A 15,537-nucleotide genomic window follows, 5' to 3' on the forward strand; every position below is an offset into this window, starting at 1 on the left:
GGACTATTGTTTTAAGTCAGGGCTTTATCCATATCACATTTTTCAAATAAGTTCAATTTCACAGCTCTTTTGGTTTTATAAATTAGCAATCATTTTCTTAATTTTTCTCAGACATTATCCATCAACAGTAAATAGGTCTGCCTACTAAGTTATATGACCTGATTTACTTTAGGCCAGAGAGATTGCTTCATAATCGGGTCAAGTACCTATACACTGCTGCCTTCTAAACCACATTAGTAGCAAAGAAATGACTCCAATATTAAGTTTAAAACTAAGTTAAAAAAACTGAACACAAATGAATACAAATGGATGTAAATGAGTATCAATTAACATAAGCATATAAGATAAGATTACTTAAAAATTTGTGAACACATTACTATGACTTCATCCTCAATGAAATAATCTAAAGACAAAAAGAACTGGAAAAATCTTAAACTTCAGTGTACTTATTGTCCATAATAATATTGGTATGGGGACACCTGAGTGGCTCAGTCGGTTGGGCATATGCCTTCGGCTCGGGTCATGATCTCAGGGTCCTGGGATCGAGCCCCCACATCGGGCTCCCTGCTCAGCGGGGAACCTGCTTCTCCCTCTCCCTCTGCTGCTCCCCCTGCTCATACTCTCTCAAATAAATAAATTTAAAAAAAAAAAAGTTAAAAAAAAATAAAGGGTCTGCCTTCAGCTCAGGTCATGATCCCAGGGTCCTGGGATCCAGTCCCACACTGGGCTCCTTGCTCAGTGGGGAGCTCACTTCTCCCTCTGCCTGCCACTCCCCCTGCTTATGCTCTCAATCTCTCTCTCTCTGACAAATAAAGTCTTTAAAATAATAATATTGGTATTACACTTTTATAAAAGTAATATGTACTACAGAATAAAGTAAACTAGTACAAAATTCTGTAATCTTAAATTTGAAATGAAACTATCAATATGAAAGCACAGTTTATTTTTCGACATTTCATAGCTCTGTCCAACAAAAGAGCCTAGAAGAAACGAACACACCTAGCAGATCTTGGTTTCTAAAAACTATTCCCACCCAGAGAACCAAGGATCCTTGCATAAATGAATGCTTCCATGACTGAAACAGGTAAGTCATCTTTTGTGCAGAAAGCAAGGGAAATACTCAAAGTTGATGGGGTTGGGGCGCCTGGCTGGCTCAGATGGTGGAGCAAGCAACTCTTGATCTCAGGGTTGTGTTTAAGCCTCATGCCAGGTGTAGAGATTACTTAAAAAAATAAAATCTTACCAAAAGAACACAAGAGATACCTTGAAATAGCTCACACTGGCCCAATCTATTGTACATTTATTTCTTTTTTTGAGAGAGAGAACGAGAACATGCATATGCGTGCACAGGGGTTGGGAAGAGGGGCAGAGGGAGCGAGAGAATCCCACACAGTTTCCACACCGAGTATGGATCCCGACACGGGGCTCCATCTCATGTCCCTGAGATCATGACCAGAACTGAAATCAAGAATCGGACCCCCAACCGAGCCACCCAGGAGGTCCTATAAATACATTTAAAAAGTAAAAAATTAGGGACGCCTGGGTGGCTCAGTTGTTAAGCATCTGCCTTCGGCTCAGGTCATGATCCCAGGGTCCTGGGATCGAGCCCCACTTCGGGCTCCTTGCTCAGCAGGAAGCCTGCTTCTCCCTCTCCCACTCCCCCTTGCTTGTGTTCCCTCTCTGTCTCTCTGTCAAATAAATAAAAATCTTAAAAAAAAAAAAAGTAAAAATTATTGAGTCTATACTGTAGGAAAGAGAGAGAGGGAGAGAGAGAGCAAGGTAGTGGGGAAAGGTGAAAGAAAACTCTTTACAGAATTCCAGTTACTAAATGTAGAAGAAATAGCAATTAGAAAACTCACCCTTCTGCAACCGTCAGTGTAATAAATGATGCAGGCAAAGATCAACAATGGATGCTAAAACGATGAAGTGAAACGGTAACAGGAAACAGGATATTCACGTGGTGCCAAAGTAGCACTGAGAAGCTTACTTACTGAATTATGAAAGGAAAAATATGCCCTAATTGGAGAGCTGGTGATCACAACCTCCATTCGGTAGTCAAATAATATTAAGAGCAGAATAACCAGGTGTTATGTAGCTTCTAATGTAAAGCAACAGACACAATTATCACTTTGACTTATTCTTGCCAAAATGTTTAACCTGAACCTAACCAAGCTTACAGACCTAATTTCCAGTGTTCTATGCCACTATACTAATTTTTTTTTTTTAAGATTTTATTTATTTATTTGATAGAGAGAGGGAGAGAGCTCGTGAGTGCAAGCAGGGCGAGAGGGAGAAGCTGGTAACCTGAACCAGGGCTTGATCCCAGGATCCTGGGATCATGACCTGAGCCAAAGGCAGACACTTAATCTAATGATCCACCCAGGTGCCCCATCGTTATACTACTTTAATACAGTAATTACCTAAAGGACATTATCAGGAAAAAATCGAATATTCTACAAGTATCATGAGCTCTTTAAAATAAAATCAGTGCAGGGGCGCCTGGGTGGCTCAGTCGTTAAATGTCTGTCTTCAGCTCAGGTCATGGTCTCAGGGTCCTGGGATCGAGCCCCACATCGGGCTCCCTGTTCGGCAGGAAGCCTGCTTCTCCCTCTCCCACTCCCCCTGCTTGTGTTCCTGCTCTCACTATCTCTCTCTAATAAATAAATAAAATCTTTAAAAAAAAAAAAAGTAAAATCAGTGCCACAAGAATTTTTAAAAGACAAGGGGACTGTTCAAGACTTGAGATATAACAACTAAATGATTATGGTTTGGAAGAAAAATAAAAACACTAAAAGACAATTCAGAGATAGTTGGGGTAAATGGAGTATGGACTAGACATCAGATAATATCAAAGAATTGCTGATGTTTTTAAGTACTATAAGCATATAACCACAATTGGGTATGTATGCTTAAGAAATGTATGCTATCTTGGGGAACCGGGCTGGCTCAGTAGGTGGAGCACGGGACTCCTGATCTCGAGGTCATGAGTTTAAGTCCCACACTGGGTGTAGAGATTGCTTAAATATAAAATATTTAAAAAAAAAAAAAAAAAAAAGGGGGCGCCTGGGTGGCTCAGTTGGTTAAGCGACTGCCTTCGGCTCAGGTCATGATCCTGGAGTCCCTGGATCTAGTCCCGCATCGGGCTCCCTGCTCGGCAGGGAGTCTGCTTCTCCCTCTGTGCTCTCTCTCATTCTCTCTCTCTCAAATAAATAAATAAAATCTTTAAAAAAAAAAAAAAAAGAATGTTATCCATAACTCTACAACTGACCAACTAACTTTCAAATAAGACAGAAAAAAATTATATGAACGGTAGGGGGAAGAGATCATGTATATGCCATTAAATCAAAATATTAACTGGGAATCAAACTAGGTAGAGGGATATGCGTATTCATCGTACTTGTCTTTCACATCTTCTATATATTTTGACTTTTCATAGTAAAAAGTTGAGAGGGAAGAAAATAAAGCAGAATGCTATAAATCAGCAGTTCTCAAGGTGTGTGCTAGGGACCCATGAACTCTTTCAACCATTTCACAATAATAAGATGTTATTTGCCTTTTTCACTGTGTTGTCATTTGTACAGATGATGCAAAAGCAATCAATAATGGATAAAGCTCCAAAGATACAAATGTAGTAATCCAAAGGGACACCTGCATCCCAATGTTTATAGCAGCAATGTCCACAACAGCCAAACTATGGAAAGAGCCCAGATGTCCACTGACAGATGAATGGATAAAGATGTGGTATATATATATACAATGGAATATTTTGCAGCCATCAAAAAAATAAAATAAAATAAAATCTTGCCATTTGCAACGATGTGGATGGAACTGGAGGGTATTACGCTAAGCAAAATAAGTCAATCTGAGAAAGACAATTATCATATGGTCTCACTGATATGTGGAATTTGAGAAACAAGGCAGAGGATCATAGGGGAAGAGAAGAAAAAATGAAACAAGATGAAACCAGAGAGGGAGACAAACCATAAGAGACTACTAATCTCAGGAAACCAAGGGTTGCTGGAGTGGAGGCGGGTGGGAGAGATGAGGTGGCTGGGTGATGGACACGGGGGAGGATATGTGTTGTGGTGAGCACTGTGTATTGTGTAAGACTGATGAATCACAGACCTGTACCCCTGAAACAAATAATACACTTTATCTTAATAATAATTTTAAAAAATTAGTTAAAAAAAAAATAATGGATAAAGCTGTTGGTGACTTAACATGAATCAAGATAGGGAGGTCCAAACTGTGTAAGTAGTCATATTTTTTACTGCCATATACTTCACAGAAAAAAAATAAACTGCCACTTTCATATAAGAAAAAGCCCTTGAAAAAGGAGTAAAAATTACTCATTTTATTAAATTACAACCATCAAGTGCACTAATATTCTGTGTGACAAAAAAGTATGCATAAAACAGTTCTTTTGCATACAAAGTACACTGGTTATATCAAAGAAAAATATGTAACTGCTCAAGTTGCAAACTGAACTACTCACTTTTTGTCTGGAACACCAATCTTTACTTGAAAGACTAACTGACAAACTATGCTTCTTATACAGACTTGGGTTTTAGGCAGACATTTTCTCAAAATATGTACAAAGTGGGCCTATCACTGCCAGTCATTTTCCTTGAAGTATTTTCTGCCAATGAAAAAACTTCAACTTTCGGGATGCCTGGGTGGCTCAGTCAGTTAGCATCTGCCTTCGGCTCAGGTCATGATCCCGGGGTCCTGGGATTGAGCCCCGCATCGGGCTCCCTGCTCGGAGGGAAGCCTGCTTCTCCCACTCCCCCTGCTTGTGTTCCTGCTCTCGCTCTATGTCAAATAAATAAAATCTTTAAAAAAATAATAATAAAATAAATCTACATACCTGTGAGGCTGCATTTTCTTCATATATTTCAACAACAGCATAATGAAATATATTGAATGCAGGAGCTATGAGAATCCAGCTGTCTTTCATTAAGCCAAACTTTTTTTTTTTTTTAAGATTTTATTTATTCATTTGACAGAGAGAGAGACAGCAAGAGCAGGAACACAAGCAGGGGGAGTGGAAGAGGGAGAAGCAGGCTCCCCGCCGAGCAGGGAACCCAATGCGGGGCTTGATCCCAGGACTCTGGGACCATGACCCAAGCCGAAGGCAGAAGCTCAATGACTGAGCCACCCAGGCGCCCCTCATTAAGCGATTTGCAATGTTATTCTTCTCACTACTTTGAGAAAGTAATTTTCATAAAGTATCATATTAACATGTAATGGGTTATTGTTTTAGGTGAATTAATATATATTTTTAAAATGTGTTTTCACTTCTAATTTGATAAATATTGATACATCTGCACATATAATCAAAAGTTCTTTAAAAAAAAGTTCTTTGGGGAGGCACCTGGGTGGCTCAGATGGTTAAGCGTCTGCCTTCGGCTCAGGTAATGATCTCAGGGTCCTGGGATCAAGCCCCACATCAGGGTCCTGGCTCAGCGGGTAGCCTGCTTCTCCCTCTCCCTCTGCCTCTTCCCCTGCTCATGCTCTCTCTCTCTATCTCTGTGTCTCAAATGAATAAATAAAACCTTAAAAAAAAAAAATGTTCTTTGGAAGGGGGTGCCTGGGTGGGCTCAGTCAGTTAAGCGTCTGCCTTCGGCTCAGGTCATGATCCCAGGGTCCTAGGATTGAGTCCTGCATTGGGCTCCTTGCTCAGCTGGGAGCCTGCTTCTCCCTCTCCCACTCCCCCTGCTTGTGGACTCGCTCTGTGTCAAATAAATAAAGTCTTAAAAATTAAATAAATAAATAAGCTATCTGTGATTCTCAGTAAATTTTTAAAGATTGTAAAGTGATCCTGAGACCAAAGAAATTGGTAACTATTGCTCTGGAAATCAATATATGCCATACACCATTTCATATACACCAAAAACCTCACCTAAGCACTAATGACTACAGTTATATAGTCCATACAGACTATATTCCACACGGCCCTGGCTCCTCGCCCCAGGGCAATCTTAAGTTTATTGAAATTAGCATTAAGCACTTTTTTTTTTTTTTGGTGAGGGGTGGGCACATGGGGGTACAAAAGTATAGCACAATTACTTTGAAATGAGTCCCAATTAGATAAAAGAATAAAAATAAAATGAGGCTGTAAGACTTGGCCTTATTCATTCTTGGACATGCTTATTCTTTAGCTGTTTAAAAGTAGTTCCATCTGCTTTGGTGTTGACAACTTGTAACTACCTTTTATTTATTTATTTTTTTTAATATTTATTTATTTGTCAGAGAGAGAGCACAAGCAGGGGGAGCAGCAGGCAGAGGGAGAAACAGGCTCCCCGCTGAGCAAGGAGCCCAACGTGGAGCTCGATCCCCGGACCCTGAGATCATGACCTGAGCTGAAGGCAGATGCTTAACCGACTGAGCCACCCAGCGTCCTGTAACTACCTTTTTTTTTTTTTTTTTAAAGATTTTATTTATTTATTTGAGACAGAGAGAGCACATGAGAGGGGGGAGGGTCAGAGGGAGAAGCAGGCTCCCTGCCGAGCAGGGAGCCCGATGCGGGACTCCATCCAGGGACTCCAGGATCATGACCTGAGCTGAAGGCAATCGCTTAACCAACTGAGCCACCTAGGCGCCCCCTGTAACTACCTTTTAATAACAAAATTATTTAACACATAACAAGTTATATAAGTAATTTTTTTAAAGATTTCTTTTTTTAATCTGACACATGGGGGGGGGGGAGAACAAGCACAAGCAGGGGGAACGGCGGGCAGAGGGAGAAGCAGGCTCCCTGCTGAGCAAGGAGCCTGATGTGGGGCTCAATCCCAGGACCCTGGGATCACGACCCGAGCAGAGGGAAGCCGCTTAACTGACTGAGCCACCCCGGTGCTCATGAAGAATTTTTTTTAATGAACAGGTAAAGTCAAGCAAATTATTCTGAATACCCTGCTGGACCATATTAAAATGACTTACACAATGTATATGAAGCTGGACCCTTAACGTATACCATATACAAAAATTAACTCAAAATGGATGGAAGACTTAAAACTATAAAACCATTAGGAGAAAATATAAGAGAAAAGCCATATGACATCTGACTTGGCAAGGATTTTCTGGCAACAAAAGAAAAAAAATTAGGATTTCACTGACATTAAAAACTTGTGAATCAAAGCACACTATCAAGAGAATGAAGAGACAAGTCACAGAATGAGGGATCTATGTGCAAATTATTTATCTAATAGGAAATTAATATCTAGAATATGTAAAGAACTCCTATAACTCAACAAAAGATAAACAACTCAACTCAAATATGCACAAAGGACTTGAATAGACATTTCTCTAAAAAAGATACACAAATGACCAATAAGTACAGAAAAAGTTGCTCGACATCACTAGTCAGGGAAATGCAAATCAAACCACAATGAGATACCACTGCATACCCATTAAAAGAGCTATTAAAAAAAACAAAACAAAACATGGGCACCTGGGTGGCTCAGCTTGTTAAGCTCCAACTTAATGTCAGCTGAGGTCTTGATCTCAGGGTCATGAATTCAAGCCCTACGTTGGGCTCCACACAGGGCATGGGAGCTATTTAAAAAAAACAAAAACAGGGCACCTGGGTGGTTCAGTCAGTTAAGAGTCTGACTCTTAGTTTTGGCTCAGGTCCTGGAATGGAGCCCTGCATCAGGCTCGCCGCTCAGTGGGGAGTCCGCTTGTCTCACTCTTTCTGCTCCTTCCCGCACACACGTGTGCTTACTGTCTCTCTCAAATAAATACAGAAATCTTTAAAAACAAAACAAAAACAAAAAACGAAACAAAACAAACCGCAGAAAGTAAGTGTCGGTGAGGACGTGGAGAAAATGGAACCCTCGTGCATTGCTGGTGGAAATGTAAATGGTTCAGTTAAGGTGGAAAAGAGTTTGACGGTTAAACAAAGACCTACCCTATGTCTCAAAACTTCTACTCTTAGGTAGATATCCAAAAGTACTGAAAGCAGGGACTCAAATAGCCAAAAGGTGAAAACAACCCTAATGATGAATAAACAAAATGTGATATACACAAAGTGTCCTTCTAAAAGAAGACACAGGGAAAGAGAGAGAAGGCCATGTACAGAGGCAGACACTGCAAGTTATGCAGCACAAGCCAAAGAACACCTGGAGCCACCAGAAACTGGAAGAGGCAAGAAAAGATTTCCCCCTAGAGGCTTTGAGAAAGCACAGCCTTCCCAACATCTTGACTTGGATTTCTGGAATGCAGAACTGTAACAGAATAAGTATGCTTTAAGTCAGCCAGTTTATGGCTTAAACTAATACAAACAGTAACTTTCAATATATTTATACCACCTAATAGAGGAGTTGTACCAGTGGATGGCAGAGTCTGGTCTTCTCATCAATAAAATACCCCTGAACAACAACAAATATAGTATATACACACAATGTAATGTATTTCGGCCATAAAAAAGGAATGAAATTTTGATATGTGCTGTAATACAGATGGAGCCTGACAATATTATTCTTAGTGAAATAAGCCAGACACAGATAGGTAAGTATTGTATGATTCCACTTATATGAGGTAACCAGAACAGGCAAATTCATAGAGACAAATAGAACAGTGTTTACCAGGAGTTGGGGCTAGGAGGACAAAGGGGGAGTTATTGTTCAAAGGGTACAGAGTTTTTGCTGGAAATGATTAAATGTTTTGGATATAGATAATGTGATGGTTACAAAATACTGTGAATGTATTTAATGTTACTGAACTGTACATATAATAAAAATTATGTTAGGCATATTTTTGCACACTTCAAAAAATGGTTACAATGCTTAAAAAATTGACTTACATCCTTTAAAAGAAAAATTTGTTAGTAATTTTCAAATAAAAAAGTTAGAGTTGCACCCTCCAATAAAAATAAGTAATACAAAGCACTGACAATGCTTTACTTACCCGTTTGGGACCACTAAAAATCTTTCTGGTGTTTTCTTTTGATTTATCTCCTTGTTTATTTGGGGGCTTCTTCACACTTTCAGGCACACCAGGCAAGTCCTCTGTAAAATCCAAGTTTTCTGAAATGGTAATCAAAACTAGCTAGCTTTCTAATACTTCAAATTATCTACGAAACAACCTATGAACATTTGGGGGTGTGGCATATTGTGGGGGAAAAGAATAAAAGGAATAAAAGCACCACTCAGTTGACAAAATATTCCTAACAGTATAAAGTTTCATTTTGCCATTCTCACCCTCCTGCTTGCTCCCTACTCTAGGAGAGAATCAGAAACCTAGTTACTGTGTATGTGCTTCAGTTTTATTTTGTGTAAATGGCAAAATCAATTCTTTAGTAAAACAACTGTTGGGTATCTATGGACACTGATATTAGAATGGTCTAGTTTAAACACAGACACACACAATCAGGTGGTATCCACCTTTAACATTTTTCTAGAACTTAAGTATACTGAATTATGCTGGCCTTCAAAGAATGCCTGCTTACATCTACAAAAACCACATTAAAAAAAAAACAAAACAAAAAGAAAAAAAAAAGACAGCTATTCATGGCAAAAGATAGAAAATGACCTAGTACAATGTAGCTCAATGATTTGTGAGTCTTCATACAAAAATAACCGAAGAATTAGATTAACTGCTAAATGGTTGTACTTTTTCTAGCCTAAACAAAAAAAGAAAAACAGGAAAGCTTTTTGCTAGCCCAACCCTTAAAAATATTTGCTATTTCATACATCATATGAAGACCCAAATTCCAACTTTGGCTATATCAATCAAATGGTCTCTAATTTTTAAATTTTATTTGGTATCAACAAGAATTTTTTGAAAGGGAGCCTAATGATTTCACATTTCAGTGCTTAAAAAGTTATGTTACCTCAAAATGTAAATTTCTGCCACAGATTTTGTATTGCTGATTAAGATAACTTGATATCTAGGTTAGTAGTAAGAGCTAAGTAAACTTCAGGGAGACAGGAGCTCAGGTTTTGTGCATCATTACTTATTATCCTCCAGAGAAAGCAACTGTAAAGCTATCTGCCCAGTCAGATCTCATGTGACTAGCAAGGCTGCTGCAAACTTCAATTCTCCAGAAGAGATTCCAGACAGCATTAGATGAATTCTGACAATACCCTTATTTTATTTATTTTTGCAGTGGGGAGTAAGGAGTGAGCCCTTAGGGACTATTCCCATATAATTCTAGTTTTGAAGAGTGACTCTAACCTAACAAAACTATTTTTAGGCCAAATATAATAAAATGGTCAGTAGTCTCAAGTATGACTTACAGTGTACAAGGGAATCTATATGTAAGAATACTACCAGAATTCTAATTCACCATAATGACATCTTGTATGACTTAACAGGACAAAAGCTTTATTTAGTAAGTAAACCAATACAGAAAAACTATGTATTTGGTTAAATACATATAAATATAGCCCCTGTATCCCAGAGGCTTTCACTTACTCTTCCTCACTCATCAATCAATCCACTTCACAAAGCCCTTGTCAGGTAATGACTTAATTATAGCAAAGCTAACCTACTTCTTTTGTTTGTCTCTCACAGTAGACTATCAACTCCTTGAGAGCCTCTAGTCATTACTGGCCCTACAATCTAAGAGACAAATTAAATTTCACCGTTAAGAGGGAATAAATACTTAACTAGCCCTTTTCAATTTTATTAAATCAACTCAAGAAGATGATTTTTAAGATTAAGACTTAAACTTAAGATTTCTTGAGAATGCTTTAAACATTTGTTAGGTGATCAGTTTTGAGCCAACTACAAAGGCTTTTTATCAATTTTAATTTTCTAATTTTTCCCTCATTACAAACCATCTATTATCAGGGTAGTCCTAAATGTCCAAAATCTACCCAAAGTCTCCATTGCATTTAGATTTTCAAAGTTGAAACATCAAGATGTCTAGTACCCCTATACACACACTTAAAATTCTCAAGTGCTAACAACAGAATGAAAACACAAATATGTAAAGACTCCAATCTATAAATTGATCCTTACAATGTGGAACTTAATTATTAACATTTAAAATGCTGTACCTCTGGATAATGTAATCTATGGTCCTACACAGTACTTCTATTAAAATTGAACATAAGTTAAAATTAAGTATCTAGGCAGAAACTAAGTAGCCACTGATTTAAACCTGAAAAGCATTTACTTATAATTTTTTTTAAAGTCTTACCTGCATTATTAGCACTAGACTGACTGTCCTGGGAATTATCATTGCTTTCAGGAGGAGGCTGTAAGGAGGGGGATGGAGCTGTTTTAGTTCTTTTTTTGCTTGTCTTTCTTTCCACTTGACAGTCATCTTCATCATCATCTTCACTTTCACTGAGATCATCAAAGCCAAAATACTTAATTTTGTAATTAGAACTCCCAGAACCTCCTTCATCACCTCCTGTCTCATCATGATCTTCAAAACCAAAAAATTCAAGTTTAACATCCTTTTTAGATTTAGTATTACTAGGTCGAAATCTAGTAGTGGTCTTAGAAGTCGCAATATCTGCCTTTTTTCTTAGACGGCCAGCTTCTCCCAAATCTGCAGGGGTTGATGCAGTGAACTCATCCATGCTACGTTCCATAGTATCCTGTATGGTAACATTACAAACTGACAAGCAAGATGGATGTAAAACAGTGTAATCTCTAGTCCGTCCAACCGTCCCTCTGAAACTGGTCCCAGAACTTACACTGCCTTTCTTTGCCTGATTCAGGCCATCTTTATTTGATTCACTGTTTGCTTTGGCTAAGGCCTGACTGGTGCCGTCCATTAGCTTATCAAAATTTGATGCTCCTTGTGAGGATTTTGCTTTATTGGCCCTACAGTACGTCCTACAGTTGCTTGGCCTAAGAACACTTTGCACGATGTCTTCCTCAATTACTTCATTTAGATTTTCCAACCGGTTTTTAAAATCCTCATCCTTCATCTCCAAAAGAGGATCACTATCCAAACTTAAAATACAATCTTCTGATCTGATATCTTCAAAATCATTATCCCATTCATACAAACCAGTTCTTACAGATCCCTTAATGGGAGATATTTCTGATGGAGATTCTGACCTTTTTCCAAGTTGGGAGTTCCAAGTATCATTTGTTTCCTTGATTTCATCAGCTTTGTATCCAGAAGCTACAGTTGTTTCTGCATTGGGTTTCTTAGTACTATCTTCAGCATTTTTGTAAATATGGTGACTATTCTTTTCATATTCTTCACTAAAATTCTCCATTTTATCTGTAAAAATTAAAAATAAGTCAAGGATAAAAAGGTAAGTGACATCAACGTAAAAGTTAAATAACAGGAACATCTGGCTAATTAAGAATATGGAATCAATCTTAAAATCACTACAGTAATGTTAAATAAATTAATGAATGTTTACATATTTGACATTTCCCCTTCCACCTTTTTTGTTTTTAAGTGGCGAGGAGAGGGAGAGAATCCTAAGCAGGCACTCCACACCCAGCCCGGGGCCCTGCATTGGGCTCAATCTCACTACTCTGAGGATCGTGACCTGAGCCGAAATCAAGAGTCAGACGCTCAATTGACTGAGCCACCCAGGCTTTTTTTTTAAAGATTTTATTTATTTATTTGACAGAGAGATAGACAGAAGAGCACAAGCAGAGGGAGTGGCAGAGGGAGAGGGAGAAGCAGGCTCTGCACTGAGCAGGGAACCCGATGCGGGACTCGATCCCAGGACCCTGAGATCACGACCTGAGCCGAAGGCAGACGCTTAACCATCTGAGCCACCCAGGCTTTTTAGCATAGAGCTCCCTTGACTTTTAGTAACCTCTCCCTAGTCATTCAAGTCCCTAAAAATTGTTAAAATTAATTCAAGAGATTTCAACAGTGTTAAGCAACTAGATCAATTCAGAATTAAATGATTCAGCCAAATCTTCTCAGAAATATTATTGGTTCTGCAAATAAAAATCCTTAAATTGAAATTTATTTAGTAGAATCAAAACAGTATAACACAGGGAGCGCCTGGATGGCTCAGTCAGTTAAGCGTCTGCCTTCGGCTCAGATCATGATCCCAGGGTCCTAGAATCAAGCTCCCCACCGGCTCCCTGCTCAGCGGGGAGTCTGCTTCTCCCTCTCCCTCTGCTTATGCACGCTCTCTCTCAAACAAATAAATTAAAACCTTAAAAAAAAATAAAGAGTATAAGACAATAAATGACAACATTCTGGCAATGTATTTCTCTGGGGTAAGGCTGCCCATAAGGCATGCCAGCTCGGTCGAGAAACCCGTCTCAGGGTCAGGTTTCTTTTGCTATTTCTGCTTTCCAATCTTTCTCCTAATCCTAAACACCATATAACTTCAAAGATTTTTTTTTCTTTTTTAACAGTGGCTCTGGTGCCTAAGTGGCTATAGTGGCTTATGCATAAGCATATCAGTGAGCAGCAAACCTCAAACTTCCTATCCATTTTGTACTTGGGGAATTCATTTTTACTATCTTTAATTTTTATCAGAAACATTTTTTGTTAACCTTTCTAAATGAGAGATGAAAATATGATTCAAATCGGTATTATGATTAATTCTCCCAGCACTTAGTGGTAGAAAAACTCTGGCAAAATGTTTATGCCAAACAATAAAAGTACTTAAAAAGTGCACTTACATTTAAGAAAAGCCAATAACAGATCTCAACTAACAAGCCATTAAGTACAGGCAAAGGGATGATTACATAAATTCAATGCACAATTCTTAATGCTACCCAATGGGTTTAAACATAATTTAACTTGTTAGATTTATATTTACTTACCTTTAGAAGGCATCTAATACCTGTTTTATTCTTAGACTTTTCCCAACGGAAGGCAAGGAACTACAGTTTTCATTATCTCAGAAGTACCAATCGCTAATCCTAAAATACTGAAAAGCTAAAAATTAAAAGCTAACTCTGACATCTGATACCTTAAAAAGGATAGAAGCAAAACCAAGTCTAAAACCAAACCAGAAAAAATACCACCACTACTTTTACTAACAAGTGGAAAGAGCAGTGGTAGCGGAGTCTGGAGACTGCCCTGGGTAAACTAGCTCTTCAGAGCTCAGGCAAGACCCCTAACTTTGGGAGTTTCCCTGAGGGCTTCCATTTCCCTCAAAGAGGGAAGCCACTGACCTAGATTACTTTACAGCATTACTGAAGGAAATATTTCCTAATAAATAGCTTATGGGAGTACTTAGTATGCTTAGCTACAACAAAGGTCTGTGAGATGTCATTAAATGTTGTATTACATGACTTTTTTTTTTTTTTTCCTTAAGAGAGGGAGGTGGGGGGTAGGTGGGACAGAGGGAGAGGGAAAGAGAGAATCCTAAGCAGGCTCCACACCCAGCAGGAGCCCTGGGCTCCACCTCAAAATACCAAGATCGCGACCTAAGCAGAAATTAAGAGTTGATGCTTCACCAACCGAGCCCCCTGGCACCCCACACATCACTTTCATAACTGCAGAGCATTCTGCTGTCTTAATGTCACAAAATTTATTTAGGCTGTTTCTAATTGTTTTATATAATAAATATCTTTCTGAAAGTTTATGTGAACAGTGTTAGTATTCCTATTTTTAAAAACTACTTCAAGTTTCACTTTAATAAAAGTGAATGGGAGTAATAACTCCCATTTCACCTACAATAAGGGAGAATACATGTTGTTACTATTCTCATAAATAAGCCATCCTTCAAATGCCTAACTTTGTTGTGAGCTTATCATGTAATCTATTTTAAGTGCAAAAAGTAATAAAGAGCCCTAGGGAAAATATTCTCACTGAAACTTATAAATTGGGGCACCTGGATGGCTCAGTTGGTTAAGCACCCAACTCTTGGTTTTGCCTCAGGTCAGGATCTTAGGGTCCTGGGATCAAGCCCCATGTCAAGCTCTGCACTCAGGGCAGAGTCTGCTTGTCCCCCACCCTCCCTACTCGTGTTTTCTCTGTCTCTCTCTCTCTCAAATAATAAAACCTTTTTAAAATAAATAAAAGCTATAAGTTTCATTAGCAAGTATAATCTACTCATCTATTCAATTATACAACAAAAACAATCCTACAGATGAATATTAAAGTACATTATGTATTTTTAAATTTCTGAAATACATTACATAGATAAAAGCCAATGTAACCAACAGAGCTCTGCCTAAGAAATGCTGTCCAAGTTCTTTACAACAGTATTCTAATATATAAAATAAACACTTTCCATAGTCCTTCAACTTTTAAGCTCTGCAACAAATATTTACACAACTATACCTTCAGAAAAGAGAGCGAGGTTACCTTATCCTAAAATGCAGAACAATTACTTTCAAGTGCCCTCCTCCCTCAAATATCCCAGCTTCTCTGTCACATAAATCCATTTAGTATCTTAAAACATCAAGTAGTAAAGAAAAAGAGATAGTTATTTTCTTCCAGAGAAGCTAAGCATTACTCTGTTTTAATCTAATCAACTTACATCAACAGAAATGTATTTCTAGCTAAGTTTAGGAGTTAAGTGAATTGTGTGCCAACTCTGCCACTTTCTGGCTAAAATGAGGTCTTAAGAAGTTCAGGCCAGGGCGCCTGGGTGGCTCAGTCGTTAAGCGTCTGCCTTCGGCTCAGGTCATGATCCC

General features: G+C 38.5%; 1 protein-coding gene across 4 annotated transcripts in view; it reads right to left on the reverse strand.

Moving 5' to 3' along the window:
• WAPL (WAPL cohesin release factor) overlaps positions 1-15,537 on the reverse strand; it is an 89,548-nt gene that overhangs the window by 56,110 nt on the left and 17,901 nt on the right. For 3 of the 4 annotated variants that reach the window (XM_035023243.1, XM_035023234.1, XM_035023230.1), the window contains 2 exons: positions 11,147-12,190; positions 8,908-9,026 (listed from right to left, as the gene is read on the reverse strand). In XM_035023243.1, coding sequence (XP_034879134.1) covers positions 8,908-9,026; positions 11,147-12,190 — 1,163 coding nt within the window. The remainder of the gene's footprint in view (positions 1-8,907; positions 9,027-11,146; positions 12,191-15,537) is intronic. The other variant, XM_035023239.1, reaches the window with a different exon arrangement.

The sequence above is a fragment of the Mirounga leonina genome, unplaced genomic scaffold (genome assembly GCF_011800145.1).
Source record: "Mirounga leonina isolate KUSES-001 unplaced genomic scaffold, KU_Mleo_1.0 Mir_114, whole genome shotgun sequence".
NCBI lineage: Eukaryota > Metazoa > Chordata > Mammalia > Carnivora > Phocidae > Mirounga > Mirounga leonina.